This window comes from Miniopterus schreibersii (assembly GCF_964146895.1).
Source record: "Miniopterus schreibersii genome assembly, chromosome: 12".
NCBI classification, from domain to species: Eukaryota; Metazoa; Chordata; class Mammalia; order Chiroptera; family Miniopteridae; genus Miniopterus; species Miniopterus schreibersii.
This window is the reverse complement of record NC_138112.1, coordinates 40,854,602-40,880,513: the sequence shown is the minus strand read 5'-3', so window position 1 is coordinate 40,880,513 and position 25,912 is coordinate 40,854,602. Positions and strand designations below refer to the sequence as shown.

Here is a 25,912-nt window from a genome sequence, read left to right as displayed (position 1 = left end):
TCCCTGCGGTCGCGAGGCGGAGCGGGTCAGTGAACGGGGAGGGCCGGGACCCTGACTTGTCTCGCGGTCACTGGGCGGGCGCGAGCGCGCGAGTCGCCGGGCGGCGCGGGGCGGAGCCTAGGCGAGTTGGCGCTGCTCCTCTCGGCGGAGCGTCACTGTGCTGGGCGACTGAGGTCGTCTGAAGTTAGGTGGTCGCCCGGGACCTGGCTGCGGTGGTAGCTCCTGGGTGTTACAAGGGGCCTGCGGCGAGTTGTTAAGGGGGCGCGGCATCCCGCCGCTCCGTCCACCTCGCCTGCAGTAGCCATGGCGAAAGCCAGAGTCGCGGAAAGATCGCAGACCGGAGCCCTCCAGACGACCCCGGCGGGGGACCGGGCAGCGGGGACGCCGGGTCCCACAGCGCCGGGCAGCAGGGACCACTTGAAGGGTGAGTGGATCCGGGGACCGGAGCTGGGCCTGGCCCTGAGGCGGGAGTGTGCGGGTAGGGGCTCCGGAGAGGAGCGGAAAGGACCCCAGCTGGGTTCCGGGCATTTGCTGGGGGTAAGGGGCCTGTTCGCACCCAGGGGCGGCCGCAGAGAGAGTGGGCGACCTGGGCTTGGGCCGCTGCCCACCACAAGGCGGGACACCTAGTAGGTGAGTCGTAAATAGGTTTCTAGTGGAATTCAGTTAAAAGAAGGAATGGCACTGGCTTGTTGACGCTAGGGAGATTGTAAGGTTGGTAATACTGAAGCTAGACAGAGCTGTAAGGAACTTTAGCATTCGTTGCCTTGTTTTTGTAGATGAGGAAAACTGAAGCCCTGAGTGGTTATATGACTTGCGCAAAGTGACAAAGCCGGATTAGTAATGTTGTAATTAACAGCAAGGACTTAACTACGTCCAGGTGTATCTTCCAGGTGGCAGGAACACTTGGGTTTGAGTCCCTGCTTTACTACTTATGACTTTGGACTTGTTATCTTTCAAAGCTTAGTGTCTAAACTGTACAGTGGGGATGGGATGGTAAAATTAATAGTACCTGCTTAGATTGGTACGTGGATTAAACGGAGTAATTCATGTAAAGGATTTAGTGTAATGCCTGGCTTGTATGAAATGAGGGCTGAATGTTAGCGATTCCTGTTATAGCTAAGATCTTGACTCTCAAGCTTTTTTCCCACTACACCATCCTGGCATTTCTCAGGGCTTTAAATATTATTTTAAGAAAAAATGCGTACCTAGAAATTAAATACTTTGATTCCATCGTGGCATAAGGTCTTCCATTGCTTTTCGGTGGTTGAAATGATCAAGCTCTTTGGATGCTTTTAAAGCCCATTACCTTGAAGAGATCCCAACAAATGGCCATTATGTTGTCTGCAGCTTCCTCAGACTATTGTGTTCCACCACCAGTGATGGGTAAAGAGAGTCTTTTAAGAGTGTCTAGCTAGCAACACTGTAACTATAGTCAACAATAAAGTATTGTTCACTTAAAATTTATAAATATGAAGATAGTATGTTTAACATTCAGCTGACATACTTTTTGAATCAAATTTAAAATGTTTTAAATGAAAAGAGCATCTAGCAGAAAATGGTATTTTATTTTTAAATAATTTAAAATGTCTCCAGTGTACTTTGGCTTTTTAAGCTTTATGTATTTAGGTATTTTCCCATCTTATAGACACTGGAGCCAAATAACTTCAGTAACTCAAATGAATTGTTCTCAATGTATATAAACCTACTCAAATGAAAGGAATGCTGTTTTGAAGATGCTGCTACTGAGAGTGACAAAAATCCAGGAGTTTCCTGAAAAAGTGTTTTCCAAATAAGGCATCCCTGAAGATGGTCATTTGGTTTGTGATAGCAGTCAGTTGATTTATTACTTTTTTAAAACCTAGTGCTGTTCAGAAAATAAAACCTTGAACTCTCCAAAGTACTTTTAAATTGTTTATCTTATTTTATCCTTTGAACAACACATTCAACACAGTTATTTTTATGATGCTGTCAGGTGACTTCTATGGACTACAAATCTGTAGGAAGATAGAGGGAGGAGGCATGAAAGCATCTAGTAGGGTTTGGATAAATAGGTTTTGGGTAAGAGAAGGGAATGGGATTCCAGGCAGGGGAAATAGTTAGCTTGAAGGTTAATGTGAACCTTTTATGTGTGTCAGTAAAGAGAGTAACTTGTCAGGCGTGAAGAATTTTTGTTGAGTAAGTAGTAAGAGATAAGATTGGCTATGGGCATGGTCCCAACAGTGTGATGTATAGAGGGCTTTAAAGGGCTAGGTAAAGGGAGTTTTTTAATTCATCCTTTTAATAATGATTCCTAGTTTCTTCTTTTTCTTGTCTTCCTTTCTCTTTGCCTGTCTCTCTCTAGTTAGTGTTAGAAATTCCCTGGACCTTTCGTGGTTAGGAAATTTTGTGGATCTTTTATTAAGAGGGTATGATTTACATGCTGGTGGTAATCAGCTAGTGATGTGATATCATTCATAACTACTTAGGCACTGATTTTACAGGTTATAAAAAATAATTTTTTCTTTAATGCAGGCAGTAGCTTGACATTCAAAATCAAAAACATTTTAGAGGACAAATAATTTTTAGTAACTCTTGATTGAGAAATACATAGTAATGACACTAAATAAATTTGTATTTTTATTAATTGACATAGCTACATAACTTTGACAAATAGTTGTCACTGTGTGTGTTTGAAGTATTTTACACAGTATGTGCAGTGTCTGGTACATTTGGTGTGTACCTTGCTATGGCTCTGGTTTCTAGCATCTGAGCCTTATAGACTGAGGACCACTGTGAAGACTTGAGCAAGACAATGACACTGAAAGTCTAATTCTTACATGATGAGGAAGGGTGAGAGACAGGACCACTTAAAAGGCTCTTGACTAATCTAGGTGCCTGAACCAGGGTATTTTCTTTTCTTTTGGGTTATTTGCCCTGGATGATCTGTTTACTAACAAGTCATAGAAGTTTCCCATTTTGATTTAAGAGAACTCCTAAAACCTTGTTTTTTCAACACATAACTCATTACCCTTGTGAGCAGTGTGAAATCAGTTTGATCAGTAATGATGAGCCATTTAAAAAAAAGAGAAAATAGAGTACTTTACATGTACTACGGGATATTTTCTTTGATTTTTTTTCAGTTATAAAGACTGTGTGTGTACCAGATCATGATGTAAAATGCATTGCTTATGGCCTGGACAGCGTGGCTCAGTGGTTGAGCATCCACCTATGATCCAGGGGATTGTGGTTTGATTCCGGAAGGTTGGGGAACATGCCTGGGTTGCAGGCTCAATTCCTGTGGGGGGCGTGCAGGAGGCAGCGGATTAATGACACTGTCATCATTGATGTTTCTATCTCTCTCTCCCTGTCCCTTGGCCTCTCTGAAATCAATAAAAATATATTTTAAAAAATAAAAATAAAATGCATTGCTTATTATGGAATGCTGCAAAAAATGTTTGAGAAACACTGTCACAAAGTTGGTTTTATTGCTTTTAGGAGACAGTGTTGTTAGAACTTGGGCAATAAATCTCTCTCAAATGCCTATTCTAGATCCTGCCATGCTAATTTATTTCAACAAATACTTTGAGGATCTGCTATGAGCAAGGTACTGCCTAAGAGAAAGAAGAAAGGTCTGATTACTGATAACTGGGAACTAAAGTTAGACTCAAACTGGCAACTGGACTTTAACCAAGATATTATTAGCCTGATTGGTTGATGCCAGTCTCAACCCAAATATTATGTATCAGGATTCTTTTGTTTATAATTAATAGAAAATACAATTGAAACCCTTGCTGAAAGGAAGTTTATTGGTTCATAGAACTAAGAAGTTGAGAGATTAAGTGGGATTCACTGGCTTCAGTCTGGAACCAGTGGCTCAATGATATCATCAGGATTAGATTTCTCTCATATTGTGGTGTCAGCTTTACTTTAAGGTTGATTCCTCTTGAAGGTCCAGGCAAGCTAAATGCTTCCTTGTTAATTTTGAGAATCATTTTCATAGTATTACCAATAAAAGTCTAGTTATTCACTCTGATTAGACTGTGCCAATCAAATGCTTATCCCTGAACCTATCACTGTTGTCAGAAGGTAAAAATAACCTGATTGGCTCAGCCTGATTCATGTCCTACACCTAGAAAAGGGAGTAGGAATGAGGCCAACTCAGATTTCCCAAAAACGTGGGTCTCTATGATGGATAACTCATGATTTTGCTCTATTTGTGTTCAACCATCGTGGTGTAGGAATGAAGAAAGTGAACTTGTAACACTGATTTTGGGTTAGATTAGATATAAGGAAAGGATAAGGATTCCAGAGGTGCTGCTTCAGATGGTACACCACTGAGTTCAGGCTGGGTTGGCATGAAAAGAAGAGAAGTGAGTAGTCAAACAGAAGGTAGAAAATGGAGTAAGCTCATGAAAGAATGCAGGTGGTCAGAGAATGACATACTGGGATTTTAAGTGTCCATGGTTGAGCAGTCTCAGGTGATATGAGTAAGAACTCAGTGTGCCCCTGGAAGTGGTTGGCTAAAGTTGAGTAGAAATGAAGGTCTAAAAATTTTGAGGCTGAGTGGATCATACAAATGGATGATGAATCTTTTAGGATTATGGAAGAGTTTCCTATAAGCTTGGTCTCAGTCTTCAGTGAATGGGGAGAAGTGCCTGAAAGTGGTTAGATGATAGTGAGTGAGGGTGTAGAGCTTGAATGGTAGCAGAGAGCTTTTATGCAAAATAGGTAGTGCTGTTTCTTCTGCTACCTACAAATATACTTTCTGTGTGTATTTTTTAGTTTTTTGTATTTTATAGTTATTTTAACTGTTTAAATTTATACTTGATGATATTACCACTTTTTAATTAATAATTTAAAATTTTGAAAGCCCTTGAAATAAAATTTACTTCCAACAATTCTACAGTAGATTCTTGTGACCTTAAAAACTTGTTAGAGTCCCAGGAAAGTTACATTCTCAGGAGAGGTGGGTCTTTGCTTCCTTCATGATGGGATCAAGTAGGTCTAATGGAAACTGAATATCGAGAACTAGTAGACTAGATGACCATTAAGAGTCATTCCTAAGATCTTAGAGACATAGGAAGATTTTGCCTTTCAAGAGGTTTTGACATGAAAGTAATAAGAGAAATAGTTACTACAGGGGCATTAAGGTTAAGTTAGGCTTTTTCAGGATGGATATATACGTAGAAGTTAGAGAAAAGGTGCTTATAAGAGGAAATTAAAGATACTGGGTGAATAATTCTGGGAGCAAGATCTGAAAGGAAGTGTGCTGGCATTTAATGCAAAGATAAGGGGAAAGGAACAAGGAAAGATAATTTCATGAGCAGATCTTGAGTTAGAGATTGGGAGCTCACTAAAGTGTGGCAGCTCAACCAGTGTCATTGGTTGAGAGTAGAGGAAGGCAGAATTAAAGGCTTGAAGAGACTTGAAATAGCCCTTTTGGAGAATGCTGTAAAAAGATTATTGTTTGCCATTGATAATCTTAGTTGAAGGTAGAAAAACGTGAACTTGTTCTGGGCCAAGGGAGCACAATGATCAATCTGACTTTCTCTAACAGTACCTTTGGCCTGGGAGCGGGTTGGAAAAGCAGATAATGAGGTGATTCAGACTGGGAATTAGTGTGTTGGAAGATTTAGAAGTTAATGAATGTATAAAGTACTGGTGCGGGTAGCTCTAAATGCTAAATAACACATGTGTCTAATGCAGCCAGAAGAAGGTACAATATAAATATATATGCTATACATTTAGATGTAGAGTTATCCTTAGAACAAGCTCTTTACATTTTATCTGTTTAGAACTAAATGAATTACATGCTAGTCTCTGGGTTTATTAGGATTATACTCAAGAAGGATTTTTGAATCGTAATAGCCAGCTCTCCCTATTTACCAGTTTGTGTAAAAGAGAGTTTCAAAATTGAATGTCACTTAGTTTTATTGCATTCTTATTGGTATTTGTGTGTGTATTACTGTTGAACACAGTGCTTGCAAAAGTTTGCCTAATTTTAGAAAGTGAAGAAAATGAACTTGGATGTTAATTTTGTTCAAGTGTCTATATGACAGAGAAACGAACAAATCTGAGTTCAAGCAGTGGGAATGAAAGAGGCAAACAAAGTTATGGGATCAGGAGGACTGCCCTCTAATGAGGAGCAGCCCCAAATGGCTCCAATGCCTATATTATATAGTAAGCAACAAACAATTGGTAATGAGGTGAGGGTGATACAAAGTAGTTCCTTCAAGGCTGCATAGTGAGCCCAGACCTTGGTAATTTCTTTATCTTGGCTCCTCATGGGAACTTGTGGGGAGGGTTGAGTCCTTGACTCCAGACCCTCAGGTGACGTGGACCATGTCCAGACACGTCACCAGCTCCCAACGTCTATATATTTCATTATCCAACTGTAAGACAAGTTGCAATCAGAGGTGTGTACTCGAACCCTTACAGTAGTTAGTGTTCTGTAGTCCAGTTAAATGTTGTCTGACACCTTTCTCCCCTCTAACCGCTCACCTAGGACTGGTGAATTCATAATGAAAAGAAAAATATTATAGTTTAATTTTAGGGCTAGCATGCTAAATGTCTGATTTAATTTTTAATTTAAAAGAACTGTGTTACCTGTTCAAGTCTTCAAAAATATGTTTAACCCTGGTCGGGTGGATCAGTTGTTTGGAGTGTTGTCCCATACACCAAAAGGTTGTGGGTTCGGTTCCTGGCCAGGGTACATACCTAGGTTGCAGGGTGTGTACGGGAGGCAACCTATTAATGTTTCTTTCTCTCTCTCTCTCTCAAATCATTAAAAACATCCTCAGGTGAGGATAAAAATATGTTTAGGTACAAGTATAGGTTAGAAGGCTATAAATTCTATTCTCATCTTTTAGTCTTCAACTGAATTTCCACCTGTTCTTTGAATCTTGCTTCCATCACTCTAGCCCAGTAATCTTGCTTTCTATAAACTCAAAGTCCCTTTGTACCATTCCTTGGGAGTCCAGCTAAGGGCAGCATCAGCTTCTTAAGAGCTGAGATTGAGCAAAACATTTGGTACATAATAGATGCTCAGCAGATCGTTCTAAGCAACTGTACATTTGAGTGCACAGCTTGCATAGTAGAAACCCTAAGAGAAGTTCCAAGAAAAGGGAGAAAATCAGCCATTGATTCTTAGAATTCTGTGTCCACAAATATCTACAGGATGAAAAACAAAAACCAAAGTTATTGATGGTTTTGAAGACTTTAAAAGATACCTGTAATATTAAATAATTTGTATCAGTACTTTTTGTGCTCTGGACCTGATTCTAGCAGGGAAGTAAGTGGAAATTGAGGGCTGGGCACATTAATTGCAGGTAGATTTAAAATTAGCATACCTTGAAGAAGTAATAGGCCTCCAGGAAAATCATACAGACTGTACACCTATGTTAACATGTTTTGTTTTGTTTTGTTTTGTTTTTTGTTTTGTTTTGTTGTTTTGTTTTGTTTTGTTTTGTTTTTAGAGAGAGAGAGAGAAAGAAACATGGATCGGTTTCCTCTCCTACCCACCCCAACCGGGGATCAAACCTGAAACCTACGTATGTGCCCTGACTGGGAATTGAACCTGCAACATTTTTGGTGTAGGGATGAGGCTCCAATCGAGTCACCTGGCCAGGGCAATGTGTCTTTGCTTTGATGTCAACCCATAGAAAACTATGCCAAAATGCTCAATATTTATATGTTACCCTTATTCTTTTTCTAGTAGAGTACCTCTTTATTTAATAAAGTAGGAAAATAATCATTTTAGCCTTGTCAGAAAAGTTTGTGGTTGTTTTTTTTTTACATATCTTTATTGATTTCAGAGAGAGGAAGGGAGAGATAGAAACATCAATGATGAGAGGGTCATTGATCGGCTGCCTCCTGCATGCTCCCGACTGGGGATCGAGCCCACAACCTGGGCATGTGCCCCAACCGGGAATTGAACCCCAATCGCCTGGATCCTAGGTCGACGCTCAACCACTGAGCCACGCCTGGGCCAGTGAACAGTTTGTGTTTAAATAGGGTTTTTTGGTTGAAATGGCTTTAGTGCACACTTGATATTTCTGTAACTTTTGTCTGATTACTCTTTTCTTTCTTTTACTTTTTAGGGTGAGTAGATACGATTTATTAAGAGTCCTCAAGATATGCATTGAATTAAATATCTTAATTAGGCAAAAATGTAGAGGCAATTTGGCATTTGTTGTCATAGATTCTGCAGAGATCTTTTCATATTTGACCTACCTCAGATGTTTAAAGTCTCTGTTTAGCCCCAGCTGGTTTGGCTCAGTGGTTAGAGTGTCGGCCCACAGACTGAAGGGTCCTGGGTTCAGTTCTGGCCAAGGGCACATACTTCAGTTGCAGGTTCTATCCCCGGCCCTGATTTGGGTGTGTGCAGGAGTCAACCAATTGTTGTGCCTCTCTCACATCCGTGTTTCTCCCTGTCTCCCTCTCCCTCTCCCTCTTTCTCTCTTTCTCTCTCTCTCTCTCTCTCTCTCTCTGAAAAGCAACAGAAAAAATATCCTTGGGTGAGGATTAAAAAAAAAAAAAATTAAAAATTAAAAAATAAATAAAGTCTCTGTTTAATTCTCTGTGCTGCAAAAAAAGCGTGCATACAAATACATCAATGGATTAATGAACTAGAATATTAAGAGGCAGGCATGCCACACTGGCCAGGTGCTCAATTGGTTGTAGCACCATCCACCAAAAGGTTGCACCATGCTATACACCACAAGATTCCCCATCAGGGCACATATTCAGGTTGCATGTTCAGCCTGGTGGGGATGCATGCGGGAGGCAACCAATTCATGTTTCTAACATTGATGTTTCTCTCTCTCTCTTCCTCTTCCTTTCCCTCTCTCACTCTCTCCCTCTCTCTACAATCAACTTAAAAAATATATCCTCGCCTAGCCGGGCGTGGCTCAGCAGTTGAGCTTTGGCCTAGGATCCAGGAGATCGCCGTTTGATTCCCGGTCAGGGCACATGCTCGGGTTGCAGGCTTGCAGCCGATCAATGACTCTCATCATTGATGTTTCTATCCCTCTCTCCCTCTCCTTTCCGCTCTCAGCAATATCTCCCCTCAGGTGAGGGTTAAAGGAAAAAAAAAGACAGGCGTGCCTGGTTTATTATTTCATTGAAGGTGTCTTTTGTATTATGATTCCCATTTCTTCCTGCAGTAAATTTTAGAAGTGTGATATGAACAAATACGTTTATATTTGTGACAGTTTTTGAAGTAAAGTCCTTTTTGAGATTAAGATGAAACAACAAAGTTAAAATGATAGGGACTAGTTGAGAGGTTAGGCCGATTTGTGATATGTTTAGATTACCGAAAGTTGGAAAAGAACCTTTTTTAACCTTAGTGTTCACATACTAGAATTAGATAAACCTGGTATTGTCTTTAAAAAAGCCTGCTTTAATGAACAGGTAAGAATTTATATTTAGTATACTAAAGCAATTGTTGTTTAGTATACCTAAGCAATTGTTGTTTCAACAGAAATTATGAGTTGACTGTAAATGGATTGTAAAATTCCTTGGAGATATACTTAACACTATTTGGTTGCTTAGGATTCTTTTTTTGATAGATAGTGCAACCTCTTTTGAGCCTCTATTTACTTACCTTTAAAATAGGTAGGGTGAACCGGATTGTTGCTTCTTAAGCTTTAATGTGCATGCAAGTCACCTAGGTTATCTTATTAAAATACAGATTCTGATTTAGTAGGTCTGGGATATTGGCCTGAGAATCTACTAATAAGTTTACTGATAATGCTAATTCCTGTAGTTCCTGTAGTTCACAGAACATGCTTTGAGTAGAAAGGGGCTAGATGGTTTCTATTGCTCTATGTTTAACATTAAATTTAGCAAAATCTTACTAATTCAGTTGTATCATATAAAACTGTCATAATAAGACAAAAGATAACTTGCAAGTTAACGCTTTTGGGTTGGAAAGGAACAGTAATCTGTTTTAACCAGCACAAATAAAAAGGGAAGTTGTTCTAAGAATATTAGAGACAATCTCACTGGTATCCATAAGCAAGAAATAATCTCACCAGGCTTCAAGAGAAGTGGAAAGTTAAAAATCAAGTAGGTTAGCTATATCTCCCATTTCTGCTCTCCGGATTTCCGTTCCAACCTCTCCTCTTGCATTTTCTGGTACATGTCTTTTGCTTGCCATGTTATTGACTGTGACTTACACTGTTTGACTTTTCAGCCTCAAGACCTTGTTCAAATTCTCAGGAATTGTTTCTACTTGGGTCAGGTGTCCAACCTTAGGCAAGTTAGCCCTCTACATTTTAGAGGGTAGAGTGTTGGAATCACATGGTAAGAATAGGGCCAATGAGATTAGCCTCTTTGGAGGGGGGATGGGTATGGGAAAGGTTCTAGTTTCCAGAGGAGAGCCTTACTAGAGTAGGCAATGACACCTGTCCAATATACCTTTATAAATGTTTAGGAAGAATGATTTGCTAAATTTAGTAGAGTACAAGCATACTTCATAAAAGCAAGTATAAAAGTTACATAGACATTAGTTGGGTGGGGCATAGTGGTAGATCTAGTCTCAGAGAACTGAAATAATAAATCCTATTTATAGTATACATGTATTTTTTAAATCCCCTGGATGTTATCAGTATATACATGGGATAATAGTAAATGTAGGCAATACAAATTGTGCCGCCCACACCTGCCTCTTCCCCACTGACTACTACACCTTGTTGACTGGTTACGAGTTATACACGTGTTTCAGTGTCCGAACGTCGCTGACAGGTCACGAGATAACTCATGTCTCCACTTACATTAATTTAAGTAATTTTAAACACCTTGCTCACCAGTCGCCATGAAAAAGTAGCCAGCCACATGGGCAACTTCTAGCCAGAAATGTCCACTCACCAAGATGTTTAAGGTGTCCTGGCTCTCCACTATGGACTGCTTCCAGGAAAAACAGCTTGCTCCTTCTTCTGCTTGTTGTTTCCTGGATCTCATTTCATATTTTCATCTTGCATAAAATTTTAAAGATAACACTAAGATTTTACCTTGTGAGGGAATGCAAGGAAATTCTCCCCTTCTTGGAATCACAGACAGAGCCACCCAGACATTTGAGGTTCAGTTATTATTCTGAAGCCCTTGGTGTAAAGAGAAAATGTAACATTCACCAGTTGCATTATCGCAGTGCTTTTCAACTAGTGTGCCGGGACACTGGCGTGCCCCAAGAATTTTTAAAGCCTGTAATACCTGACTATTTAGTAAGGGGCACTAACCTCTTTTCCTTTAGATTGTTAAATAAAAAAATGACAACAGCTAGCACAACAGTAGCCATCGGGTGTGAATGAATCAAAATTATACCTACTTTTTTGTGAGTGCTGCAGAATTTTACTAATTAGTTAATGTGTGCCATGAGATGAAAAAGGTTGAAAATCACTGCATTAGCAAAATCTCTAGGTTTTTATGACAGTTGAAGTAATTGCCATATTACCTCATTTTTCCTAAGAGGCCATTTTGTCTATGCTGTCACCTCCCAATATATATAATGAAGTTGAAAGTCAGTGATAGCACTTAGAGCAACCTGTTTTTCCCATTTGGATGATCAACAAACCAATGTTGCAAATTCTAGTGTTCTGTTTTTTTTATGTTTTTTAAACCGGACATAGCCTAGCCCTGGCCGTAGTGGTTCAGTTGGATGGGTGTTGTTCCGTGCACCAAAAGGTTGCCGGTTGGATTCCCTGTCAGGGCATGCGCCTGGGTTGTGGGCTCCATCCCCAGTAAGGGGCACGCAGTAGGCAGCTGATCCATGTTACGCCCTCATAGATGTTTCTCTCTCTCCCTCTCCCTACCTCTCTTTAAAAATCAATTTTTTAAAAAAATCCATAAAAATAAAATAAAATGGATATAGGCCATAAAGTACTGTGCCTGGTTAATAAACGTCAAATACAATTGTACTTAAAATTTAATGTTACAGCCTGCTGGCCTGGCGTGGCTCAGTGGTTCAGCATCAACCTATATGATCCAGGAGATCACTGTTTGATTTCTGGTCAGGGCACATGCCCAGGTTTTGTGCTCGATCCCTAGTAGGGGACATGCAGGAGGCAGCCGATCGTGACCCTCTCTCCCTCTTCCTTCCTGTCTCTGAAAATAAAGAGATTTTAAAACAGAACTTAATGTTACAGTGTTTTGGGCAAAAGTGTGAATAGCTTTTTGGGAGAAAAGCCTTTAAGGAAATTATTTGCTGGCTTGGAATACTGTCTTCCTTTATATTTGTCTTAATTATAGCACCTTTTTTTGTTTGTTTGTTTCAGAAAAAGCCTCTGCAGAAGCTGGATCGGCAAGAATGTCTCTTCTTATATTGGTGTCCATTTTCTTATCTGCGGCTTTTGTTATGTTTTTGGTATACAAAAATTTTCCTCAGCTTAGTGAGTAAGTATACTGAAAGAAATGGAAAATGTCTAGACATTTATAGAGATGAAAGTAGATTAAAAGTTAAACTAATTTTAAGCAACAGAACTATCATGGTGATTATATATCAGCTCTCATGGCTTGTAGCAAGTTCATATTGATACTGACACTGTTATTTAAATACTTATTTCCAAATACACCTCCTGATTTTCTCTGCAAGGTTTTCCTAGCACTGCTCCTCTAATTGAGGCCTAATCTTTTTAATGATCCTGCATATATGTATATGCTTCCCTCCTTCTCCTCTTCTACTTCACTTGCTTACATATATGCATATAAAACTAAGTTAAAGTTTTGTGAAACAAGTGATGGTTTCTGATATTTTCTAAACTATTGTATTTATTTCATTTTATTTTTTAATGCTAGTAGTGACCAAGTAAATTTATTTTACAGTCCATAATAGATATTGACCTGCATTTTGAAAAACACTGATGATCTCTGCTTTCACCTTTTTCCCATCCCTGTTTTCTCCCTTCCTACTTTTCCTTGTGACCAGTTTTTGTCTTGCTTCTGTTCAGTCATTTTCTCATCCACTACATCTGTATGTCCTCATACTTTTTCTCTTCCCTGTTTTATGGAAATAATATGGTCTCAATAGATACTTTTCACAGTGAAATGAACCTTGTAAAAGACTACTAAAATGTAGTTAGACTTTCAGCCAGAGCCAGCCTGGTGTGGTGTTAGATAGCAAATGTGATTTCAAGGTATCAGGAAGTTACTGTTTCCTCTAAATTCCTTTTATTAACAATTTCTTATGCTTGAAAATGTATAGTTAAACTTATTTATAGTTTAATATTTTGATTTCTTTTTTAAAAAAATATATCTTTATTGATTTCAGAGAGAGGAAAGGAGAGGGAGAGAGAGAGATAGAAACATCAATGATGAGAGAGTCATTGATCGAGCCCGCAACCCGGGCATGTGCCCTGACTGGGAATTGAACCCCGATCGCCTAGATCCCAGGTCGACACTCAACCCCTGGGCCACGCCCGGCCGGGCAATATTTTGATTTCTTGCATCAGTGTAAATAAATGCCTTTGGGAAGATAGCATTTTGTATAGTATGTTAATGTTATGATTGAATTTTAGATTCTTTCTGGTTTTGATCAGAGGGAAGGAAATAGAGAATTGATTGAAAGAGGGAAATAATATAGAGTGTAGATAAGGTTGTCTTTGTTCTCAATCTGCTTTAAGAATAACATCACATGTATATAACTGTCATTATAAACCTGTTATAATTCTGCTTATTTCTTTGTTTGTGATATGTATATGTATGCATGCATGCACAGGCCTAAAAAAGAGTTTTTCAGTTTTTAAATTTATAATGAGAAAACCCATTTTAGTTTACCTGTTGTTTCTATAGGACTTAAGCAGCATTCTATCATTATTCTGCATGGTCAGTTAAATTTTATCATGTGAACAAATGGACAGAATACACATTAAATGCAAAGGTGATTATTTGAGGCTTTTATAAGCAAAAAAATATTTAGTTCCAAACAAGAAACCAAATATAATGTAAAATTAATAGAAAGGGGGGAAATGTTTAAGTTTTTAAAATTTTATTTTTTAATTATAGTTGGTACACAGTGTTATATTAGTATCAGGTGTAAAGCATAGAAAATGTTTAAGTTTTCTGAACTCTGAGCTCGAATATTCCAGAAAAGATATAACTGTAAATTTAATAAAATTTTTACTTAATTTCTGTTATAATTGATTATTGACTTTAGCTTATCATGAAGATTACCCAAAATGATGTTTAATATATTTTAAATATCACTAACATTAGTGGTGCACTTCTTTTTTTTAATCCTCACCTGAGGATTTTTTTTTCCCCATTGATTTTTTTTTTTTTAGAGTGGAAGGGGGCAGTGGAGAGGGAGAGAGGAAGAGGAGAGAAACATTGGTGTGAGAAAGACATGTCAACTGGTTGCCTCCTGCTTGCACCCTGACTGGGCCAGAGATCAAACCTGCAACCCAGGTACGTGCCCTTGACCAGGAATTGAACCCAAGACCCTTCAGTTCACAGGCAGACACTCTAACCACGGAACCATACTGGCTAGGGCTGTGGTTCATTTCTTAATTCAAAATTTATACCAATGTTGGAAAAAATGCTTTTACCCATCTAGTTTGGGTCACCAAGAACTTTCATATATAGAGTGCATGTCTCATATTAATTATATTAAAGCATTAAAAAAATAACTTAGAGACTTTTAAAGTTAAAAATTATGAATTTATGCTTAATATTATTATAGATCAAGGCATCATTTTGGATAAAACTTCGTGTTTTGAAGTTGACTGGAATGTTAATTATCTTGTCAAATTTCTGCTTTAAAATTTTTCACTTGAATTTTTTTATTTCTTTAGAGAAGAAAGAGTGAATATGAAGGTTCCCAGAGATATGGATGATGCTAAGGCTCTAGGAAAAGTTTTATCCAAATATAAGGACACCTTTTATGTACAAGTACTTGTAGCATATTTTGCTACATATATTTTGTATCCTTTTAACTGAAAAACGTTGTCTAGTTTTGTTCAAGAAAAAAGTTTTTTAAAAGATTCACTGCTCAGTTATATATAACTATTTTTCCTTTAAAAAATTGTTAATGCTGTGTAACAATATTAAATAGAATATTGAAAAATTAAAATGCAAAAAATTCTCACTTTAATCCTATCTCTTCAACTCAATTATTATGTCTGGGTATTTATTGCCAGTTTTATTGTATTCTGCTTTTTTTACTTATAAACATTTTCCTTTCCTCTGTATTATTTGAGATAATTATTTAGCTATTCTATCTATGATTGTTTGTTGACTGCATTAATTCACCTACAATAATAATTTTGAATTAGTAGTCAACATACCATAATTTTAAAACATTCCCTTAGGTTTGAAGATATAATTTTTATTTAATTATTTTTTAGATGTTATGATTTTTTTTTTAATGACATTTTTCTTCCATTTAACGGTTTTCTTTGTTAAAAACACACACACAAAAAACCCTAAGAGGATAATTATTCGAGGGATATGGGTTTTTTAAATGGTACTTAATATTTACTTCTTTGTTTTGTAGAAATATATGTTGTATTTTTAACTAGTCAGGAAAATAACTTTATTCTTTCTAAATATTTTCAAGCTGTTTATGCTATTAGTGATTAATCTTCTAATTTGTGGACTTTTAACTTTAATTTCTGATTTTTGTGTATTTTATTCTAATCCATTCTATTTTTCCAATATTCTCAGTTAATGAAAGACATTATCTCTTGATGTGACAGTAATTATTATGCTTTTTAAACCTGCTTTTATTTTCAAAGGCAAATTACTTTGTTAATTTTTTCGAACTATTTTTATTCTTGCTTCCTCTTTTCCTGAATTTCTTTTGATTTGTTGGACTTTTCAACTAAAACCTCTTCTCATAAAATTCATTAGCATTTTCTTTTAGAAATAGGATTTATATTGAATTATATATTATACTTGTACATATAAAATATATAACATCTTAGTAACGAATACATTTACAAAAAGCTTTTTGCTGCTAATACAAACATTGCTCCTTTACCCACCTGGTGAAGATACACTTTTACTTAGTGTGCTTTGTGTAGGTGCTTTGTCATTATCTTCCCTATTTATTAGAAAAATTAAAATTTGCAGAAAATTTGGAGAATAATTATTATGCGCCGATCTTTTATTTTTTTAATCCTTACCTAAGGATATTTTTTCCATTGCTTTTCAGAGAGAGAGAGGGAGGGAGGGAGGCAGGGAGGGAGGGGGAAAGAGAGAGAGAGAGAGAGATATGAGAGGCAGTAGCTGGATAGGATACCTTGGTCAAGGAAAGCCTAGATTTCCCTTATAGGTTTCTGAGTGGTTTTAAATAATACAGCTCCTGTGAAAAGAGCAAGAGGTTTAAGAAACAACCAAGGAGGAAGAAGATTAGAATGAAAACATGAGTAATGGAAGCTAGAGAAAGGAGAGGGAGAATTAGTGGATGAAGATAGAAGTTTTAAGTATGAAGGAGAGGTGTTGGGGGAGTTCACTCAGTCTGACTTACCTTGTAAGTAAATCAGGTTAGGGATGAAAACAGGGTCCAAGCCAAAACTGGCAACTAAAGGAAAGTAGAAAAAAGCATAATCGTTTTTAAAATAAGATTTGTGATTTTTACTACATTTTCTGACCCTATCTTTTTTCTAGATTAGTGAATTTAGGCAAATGTCTCTAAGTTAAATTAGAAATAAGCAGTTATTATACCTTATATGTACCTAGATTTCCACAGAAATCATATTTCCTGAAAATATTTGGGAGTAAGCGCAGTGCATTGGAGAAGCATATTTAAAAGATTACTGGAGACCTTTTTCTTTCTCTATTTTCTTTTTTTTTCTGTTTTTGTTTTGTTTTATGTTTTTGTTGTTTTTGCGGAAGTGCCTAATTCCTGGCTTTGTATTAGTGAATGGTCAACCTAGAGATAAAGGCATTATAACTGAGGAGTCATGTATATTTTTTAAATGTTTGGATATAATTTTACTTTATTCTTAATACTGAAATAAGGGTATAATCTTATTAACGTGATAACTTATGTATTGATACTTTTTTCCTGAAATGTTGGATATGTCTTTTAAAATGCCACTTAGTTATGTTTCAGTCCTTAACTTAAAAGCGAACAGCCTGCAGACGTTTGCTATCCCAGGCTCCATATTCCTCAGCATACTCTCAGGGTTCCTTTACCCCTTTCCACTGGCCTTGTTTCTTGTTTGCTTGGTAAGTACTTGAAGTCAAATTGCGAGACTTAGAAAACCACATAGCTTTAAATAGGATGAGGAGGAGGGGGATGGCATTACTAGTCCCACTCATTTATGTAAACCTAAGCTCATTGTTTTAAGGGGTGTTTAATGCTACTCTGTTAAGTATATAATACCATAAGGAGGTATTATATAGTTTGGTGTTTTTTCCTAGAACAGAGGTATCGTAGACTTAATTGCATTTATAGACTGTTTTAACCTTTCCTTCCTCTATTGTATTCTGTAATTCAAATAGTCCAAGAGTATTGGTGGGCAAAATGTGTTAGTCCCAGAGCTGGGGGTGGGGTTTCCAAGCATAGGAGCTGAAAGAAAAATTAGTCTTGAAGTTTTATTCTTAGGCTAAAGGCTAACATTAAGTATTTGGATATAGTCACTAAATTTAGTCATAAACGCCAGTTTATTTTAGCTGATCTCCTTTTCGTTACAATTTTGTCTAAGAAAGGACTAGATTAGATGGGCTCTTGCTCTCTGCACAAGAGATGTCATGCAGAGTATCCTTCCCACACCCCAAAGTAGTAAACTAGTTCAGCTTTTCCTTAGGTGAATATATCTGTATGAATAACTACAAAATGCTCATGGCTTCTTGTTATTTTCTAGTGTTCTGGACTCGGTGCTTCATTCTGCTATATGCTCTCCTATTTAGTTGGGAGACCAGTTGTATACAAATATCTAACAGAGAAAGCTGTAAAATGGTCACAGCAGGTAAACATGTATTTTTAAATTATTTAATGTAATTATTTGGCCAATTGGGAGGTCAGTATATAGTACCTACATAAATTAATTCAGACTCAGTGCTTTAATAAAAATTATCTTTTGGCCAAAATAAAATCAAGTGGGAGGCAAATAATGAATGTTAATAATTTCAAATACAAAGTTTTTGCACCTGTAACAGTAATGTTAATTCTTCATTTCTAGTAAGTTCAATTAGAGAGAGAAATCAAAATGTCGATGTAAAGGCATCCACATATTTAGATGCCTCACGTGTTTTTTTATTTGTTTTATTATTTTTTTAATCTTCACCCGAGGATATTTTTTCCATTGCTTTTTAGAGAGAGTAGAAAGAAGAGAGAGAGAGGGAGAGAGAAACTTTGATGTGAGAAAGACACATCGATTGGTTGCCTCCGGGCATCAAGCCTGCAACAGAGGTTAAGTGCCCTTGACCGGAATCAAACCCTGAACCCTTCAGTCTGATGCTCTAAGCACCGTGCAAAACTGGCTAGGGCAGTTCACATGTTTTGTGTTGATGTAGTTATGTTGTTGGTGGGTCACTGAAAAATTTGTATCAGCCAACTCCTTTAATGCATTGTACCAGTGGGAACAACTGTTATCTTCAGTCAGAGTCTCTGCAAAGACTAGCAGTAACATAAGCAATACTGCACAGAAAAGTCTAACATAGTACTGCTAAGAAAATTCTATTTTTATAAAGAATCAAAAGAAACACTTAAATCTCAGAGGAATTTTAGAGATTATCTTTGCCTTATCCCTTTGTTTTACTGATTAGGATATTAACAGAAATTAAGCATTAGACCCAGAATCAATCATTTACTTGTAAAGCAAGGGTCTTGAATCTCAGATCTCTAGATTTCTAGTCTAGTGCTCTTCTCACTTTACCATATAGGTACTGAATATTAAAATTAATTTACACGTAGCCCTGACTGGGTAGCTCAGTGGGGTAGAGCATCATTCCTATATGCCAAGGCTGTGGGTTCCATCCATGGTCAGGGCACATACAAGCAACCAATGAATGCATAAATAAGTGGAACAACAAATTGATGTCTCTCAGTCTCTCTCTAATAATCCATAAAATGAATAAATGAAATTATTTTACATGTATTTTTTGGAATAGCTATTTATTTTCTGTGAGCTTGTTACTCAAAGAAAGTATTAACTGTAATGTTATCATTGCTTATATTTAATTGGTTAAATATTTCCATATGCTCTAATCTCATTTATCAATAATGGATTTACTCATGTGATACATACTGTAATAACATAAAATAAAGATCTGAATTGTTTTAAAATTGGAGACCAGATATATTGATGTGCTATACTAGCCCTTTACATTGTAGAGAATTAAAGGCATTGAAAAGTCGGTTACTTGATGTGTTTCTTATATCTAGTCATAAGTTTAATTTTGCCATTTTAGGTTTAAAATGTCATTGTTGAGCCATCATTATATAGTCTGGTGCAGAACTGTCTTTAGTGGTGTAACATTAAGCTATAAGCACAACTTAAAAAAACTCTCATCCCAAATTAATTTAGCTCTGGTAGTGAGCATTTGATAAGTAGTTCATTGTCATTTTCAAGCTCCTTTTTGATTATTGCTATTGAATAAACTGAACTATCAAGTATGAGAATTTGAAATAAGGTATTTTATATTAAACAAATTGTATTGAAGATTGACTTTATCTTGATTCCAATTCTTTTCTTTCTTATGACAGGTTGAACGTCATAGAGAACATCTTATTAACTACATTATATTTTTGAGAATAACACCATTTCTGCCTAATTGGTTTATTAATATTACATCTCCTGTAATAAATGTACCATTGAAAGTTTTTTTTATTGGCACTTTTCTAGGTAAGTCTCTGGTTCACTCTGTGTTAGAACTCATTGTGTACATATCTAGCAGTGTCCAGCTAGGCTAGATTTCATCTTTTTGCAGATATGCCAGGACCATGGCACAGATCCTGGCCTATATAAATAGATGCTCAGAAATGTTTGATTGTCTTAGTTTAAGTATGTTTGTGTTACTTCTTTTAAAGAGGAGTATTCTCTACTTGATATTTTTTTAATCATGCAGGATTAAGCAGGATTTTTAAACTCCATTCTTTCCTTCAGTGGAGAGGAAAAAAAAAATCAAGGTGTCTTTTTTAAATAATTTCTCCTTTGTCTAATCCAGCACTGAAATACTGAACTTTAATTTTCAGTAGAGAGTTGATCCTATTTTTCATTTTATTGAAATCAATATTTATTACGGGCATACAAAAAGTATGGGGCAACAAGGATTAACAAACGTTTTGCTTTCAAGGAGCTGCACTTAATTTTGAAATTAATCAGTGGACATAAAGATTCATTTATATATTTGATGAATTCTGTTGGTTCTTTAGCAAGAATATTCTGCTTTTCTTTCCAATTTAAGTTGAATTGTTTTGCTACCAACAAAACGAGCAGACTCCTCATGTACTGAGTATCCATTTAATACTTGTGAGAATAGATCTTTTTGAAAAGAATAATCATAATCAATTTTTCTTGCTGCTTAAAAAAATTCATTGACAAACTTAAAAATCTCAGCAGGTGTAATTTTGGATTTTGTAAATTAATGTTAACGTTTATGGAATCAAAAGAGAATTTTGTCCATATCTTTTTATTTTACAGATTAAATACCTAGAGATTTAGTTAACTTCAGGTTTGGCTAAGCAATTTTTTTGGTTCTGCTTTTTTTTAAATTGATTTTTATTTATTTTTTATTATTATTTATTTATTTTCCTTTTTTTGTTTATTTTTGTTTAAAATATTACAGATGTCCCTTTTTCTCCCCAATGACCCATTCCACCCTGTCCCATCCCCCTCCCCAGTCCCTCACCACACCATTGTCCGTGTCCTTGGGTTGTGCATATATGCATATAAATTCTTTGGTTAATCTCTCCCCCTCCCCCCACCACCCTCCTCCATCCCTCTGACATTCATCAGTCTGATCCATGCTTCCATGTCATTGAATCTATTCTGTTCATCAGTTTATTAAGTTCTTTAGATTCCATGTATAAGTGAGGTCATGTGATGTTTGTCTTTCTCTGCCTGGCTTATTTCGCTTAGCATAATAATCTCCAGGTCCATCCATACTGTCCCAAAGGGTGCGAGATCCTTCTTCTTCACAGTTGTGTAGTATTATTTTTTTAAAAATATATCTTTATTGATTTCAGAGAGAGGAAGGGAGAGGGAGAGAGAGAGAGAAACATCAATGATGACAGTCATTGATCAGCTGCCTCCTGCATGCCCCCCACTGGGGATCGAGCCCACAACCCGGGCATGTGCCCTGACCAAGAATGGAACCAGCAACCTTTTGGTGCACAGGACGACACCCAACCGAGCCACACAGGCCAGCGCAGTCAGTTCCAGTTTTTAATGAAATGTGATCATTTTGCATATGCTCTTGTATAAATTCTTTCTACTTGTATTTTGAGTATCATTTCATTTCTGAGTATCCTACCACTTTATTTTTATTTTGGGTATATTCTATGAAGGGTGAATGACAATTTACTCAGTCTTATTTTTGAATATTTATATTACTTCCAGATTTTTATTATTATAATGCTTTGATGAACATCCTTGAGATTAGAGCTTTGCTCATACACATTATTTGCTAGTCTTTTTTTAAGGTTGTTCATAAATGTAAAATTTTTTTCTGGAAACTTTTCTTGGATTCTTAAAATTTATTTCCTTAAAAGGTGATTATGAAAATTTTAATTCCTTATATAGAAATAAACTTGAGGGGCTTTACATTTAGAATTTCCAAAATGGAGATTGCTATACCCTTAAAAGAAAATCTATATGCGCGGAAAATTTTAATCTTAAAAGACAAACAGTTGATGGTTTTTACTGGTTTTGTTTGTTTTTTTAGGTGTCGCACCTCCCTCTTTTATAGCCATTAAGGCAGGAACTACACTGTACCAGCTTACAACAGCAGGGGAAGCTGTTTCCTGGAACTCAGTATTTGTTCTGATGATTTTGGCTCTTCTTTCTATACTGCCAGCCATCTTCCAAAAAAAGCTAAAGCAGAAATTTGAGTGAAAAATCATTTGGGTTTTAGTTTTCCTCTCCTCCTCCTCATCATCATCATCATCATCTCAGGATTGGCAGGTTTATACGTTAAAATCACCTCTTCAGTAATTGAAACAAGGAATTCGTAAAATAAAATTCCCTATCAGACAGTTAAAATAATGCATTTAAGTGGCAAGAGAGAAAAGAAAGAATGGAAATTGATATACCGTGAAAAGTACTGTCAGTAGTTATGATAGCCATCTTCTAAATTACTATTCTAAGGGTAGCTATAAATAATTAGTAACAGCATTGGTAGAAAATTTTTGACCCAATTGATTCATTCAATTTAATATATTCATGAACTGGCTATAGATACCATTGGCTTTTATTTTAATATTTTTTATCTCTTATCCCTTATTGATAATTAAAATAGATGTACAAAAGCAAAAATTCTAGATTTTTAAAAATAGTATTGCAGTTCTGGCTAATGTTAGCCTTCTTTGAGAGCATAAACTTAAAACTAGTATTTAAAAGAGATTTACATCTTCCTCTTACCTTTGAGGTAATGGATTTGTTTAGAAGTTGCATCTTAGTGTACCACTGAATTGGGAAAGGATATCAAGTTACATATATTTAGTGAATTTTATTCTTGTTTTTTTCTGTTCCAGATTATCATGGATTAGTTTGAAATTTAAAATTCTGAACAGCCTATTTTCATCTTTTTTTCCTAGCTTTCACAATATTTCCATTGTGCGTATTACAAAATGGTGATTACATGATAATTGTATCATATTGGTGTTGATAATTTACATTCAAATAATATTTTGTTACACAGTTCCCTTTTACTGTCTCAAAAGGGGATCAAAAAAGCAAACATTCAACATATGCAGTTTTTAGATGTTTGATTAATTATATTACTTTATATTTTGAAACAGACAGTGACAGCATAACACTTAAGTGGTTAAATATAGTTTATTTGCTCCAACAACTGTAAAATTTACCTCATTTATTTATTCTGGTCATGAAAGTATGTATTATATAATTGTCCTTTTTTATGCATGATATACTTATAAGATTGCCTTGTTTCATTTCTATTTATGGCTTTTTTGTTTGGGGCTACTTTTGATTAATGCAGTTTCCCAATTTATGTTTTTACTTTTTATAAAACTCAAAGTATAATTAACTTCTCACATGGTAACTACTATATTTAAATAGTCCTGGAAAATGAAACAGCTTTTTGCTGCTTGCTTAATGGTAATACACTTGATTCTAGGACATAACTGATCTAAAGTAAAGTACTCTCTCAGTTTTACCTTCACCCAAGATTGTCATGTTGGAAAGTACTTTAACTGTGGGAGAAATCCTTGTATGTTTTTATTGTGAGAGGTATGATCATCCTCAAAGCCAGTTTCTACTACATAATGTGGACTGATTTATTATTTTTTCTATCACAGTATTAACAAATGGATTTATTGTAAATACAAAGAAAATATATTGATTAATATACTATTCTTTTGTCACCTGGCCTTTGTGTGAAATTATTTATTGTTATTTCTAGCAAGGTTTTCTTCCTTTCTTATTGACCAGAGACTGAGTGATAAGCTTTTATTTTTACATATGAACTTAAAACATAACCTTTTGAACAAAGTTTATTAAATATTACTGTATAAAGTATAATTGAACAAATTTTTATCAGACTTTTAAAAGTAAGAACTTTGACTAAGGAGAAGTCCCACTGTTCACTCCAGTGTGTATGTATGGTACTTACTCTATTCTCAGAGTATTTTTCCCTATCCTTATCATTGATTCTTTCCTTTTGCTGATTTTTTTTTTTTTCTATTAGAAAACTGTAACTGTCACTCAGGTGGGGTATGTTTTCTTCTCCCAAGAAAATGGCCAGTCTTTCTAGTTCCATCATCCTTGACTGCCACGAAAGAATCCTTCAGCAAGCTATACTCTAAATGCAGTTGGTACCCATATTCAGATTCACATACTCGGCCTGATGCCAGATGTAGATTCAAGCTTCAGCCACATCTTGAAGACAGTTACATATAATAACCGCAGAGAGCAAGTATGTGTAGTGAGGAGGCCTACAAGCTAACTAGGAAGTTGACACACTGACTAAGTAAAACTGTACTCCTCTTAGTTAATAGCCCTTCTCTAGAGCTCTATTACCTTGAGTGTAATATTTCTATGACACTTAATAAATGCAAACTAAAATGTAATAAGAATAAATTATAGTGAAAAAATTCAGTGTAGTACTTGAGATTTATTTCATGCTAGTATTTTTGTATTAAATCATTCATTGAATAAAAATACATTCTCTTGAAATTCTGATGTGCATTTTCAAGAACAAAAATTTTAAAACCTTTAATTTTTTTATAGTTGACTTTTGAAAACCTTAAAGCAACTTAATGTTCTCTTTGACTTTTAGAAATGATCAGAATAAATCAAAAGGTCTAAAGCTTTCCCAGTGTGTAAATGGTCATTCACTGATTGTAGGTTAGATATGTGGAAGGTGGATTTTACTGCAGCTTCAGGACTCAATTCTGATTTTTATTTTCTTCCTTACCTGGGATACCAAATCTCCCAAGCCTTACATATAGATAGAAATGATTTTTTCATCCTATTTTTGTGTAGCCAGATGCTATACATATAAATTCTGGCAGTCACCCACGTTACTAAACACTTAATATCAACAATTTTCAACTGATGTGCCACAAGAACTTTTCAAACATGCAGTTCCTATTTAATTGGGGCACTGATCTCTTTTCCCTTAGATTGTCAAATAAAAAAATGACAACAGCCGACACAATAGTAGCTATCCAGTGTGAATGGTTTTTTTTTTGTCGGATCAGCAAAAAATATATTTTTGGTGTGCTGCAGAATTTTAGTAATTAGTTTTTATGTGTCGTGTGCAGTGAAAAACGTTGAAAACCACTGCCTTATATGATCTATACATTTAAAGCAATTCCCATCAATATCCCAACAAGATATTGGTTAGATTTAGACAAGATTATTTTAAAATTTATATGGGAAGGCAAGACCTAGAAGAGCTAAAATCTCAGAAAGGTGGAATAAAGTAGGAAGAATCACTTCCAGATTTCAAAATTTATTATATTGCTACAGTAATCAAGACAGTGGTACTGGCAGAGAGGTAGATATGTAGGCCAATGGAACAGAATAAAGAACCCAGAAAGAGACCCAACTGGTTTTCAACAGATGTAAAAGCAATTCAATGAAAGAAAGGTAACCTTTCAAACAAATGATGCTGGAGCAATTGGACATTCATAGGTAAACCTAACCTCTACCTGAACTTCAAACCTTATATGTAAATTAACTCAAAACTTAGTAAAAAACATCATATTACCTTGATTGATACAAAAATTTGATAAAGTTCAATGCCTATAAAAAATTACAAGTCAGTAATAAGAGTAATTAAGTTTGATACATTTACCAAAACACTACATGAAATGTTATTTTTATTGGAAAACTTTAGATGCATTCTCTTTAAGATTGGGAACTAAATAAAGAATCCCACAATCATTGCTGTAATTGGACATGGTCCTGAAGGCTTTGGCCAAATACTTTAAGGGAAGAGAAAGATATTAGGTGTCAAGATTGGAAGGGAAAGATAAAACTTTTCTTTGAGTTGATATAATCAGTTTCATTTAATTTTTTAAAAAACCTAGCAGAATAAACAATACTAAAATGAGGCACCCTAGCTGGGTTGCTCAGAGGTTAGAGCATCGGCCCACAAACTGAAGGGTCTCTGGTTTGATTCCGGTCAAGGGCACTACCTTGATTGTAGGCTTGATTCTGGGTCCTGGTCCGAGGTATGTTCAGGAGGCAACCAATCAATGTGTCTCTTTCCCATCGATGTTGCTTTTTTTTTTAACCCTCACCCGAGGATATTTTTTCCATTGCTTTTCAGAGAGAGTGGAAGGGGGAGAGAGAGAGAGAAA

General features: G+C 36.0%; 1 protein-coding gene across 1 annotated transcript; it reads left to right on the top strand.

Annotated features, from left to right (window-relative positions):
• The first annotated feature begins 5 nt into the window (after positions 1-5).
• Positions 6-24,198, top strand: TMEM41B (transmembrane protein 41B). Its single transcript, XM_081154799.1, has 7 exons — positions 6-424; positions 12,252-12,369; positions 14,766-14,894; positions 17,052-17,145; positions 17,784-17,888; positions 19,628-19,766; positions 21,808-24,198. Exons 1-7 carry the CDS (start codon positions 304-306, stop codon positions 21,975-21,977), a joined length of 876 nt encoding a protein of 291 aa, XP_081010925.1. The 5' UTR covers positions 6-303; the 3' UTR covers positions 21,978-24,198.
• The last annotated feature ends 1,714 nt before the right edge of the window (positions 24,199-25,912 follow it).

Coding starts and splice junctions, on each gene's coding strand:
- TMEM41B (XM_081154799.1), top strand. CDS start 304: ATGGCGAAAGCCAGAGTCGCGGAAAGATCGCAGACCGGAGCCCTCCAG. Junction 425..12,251: donor CAGCAGGGACCACTTGAAGG/GTGAGTGGATCC, acceptor TGTTTGTTTCAG/AAAAAGCCTCTGCAGAAGCT. Junction 14,895..17,051: donor TATTTTGCTACATATATTTT/GTATCCTTTTAA, acceptor AAAAGCGAACAG/CCTGCAGACGTTTGCTATCC.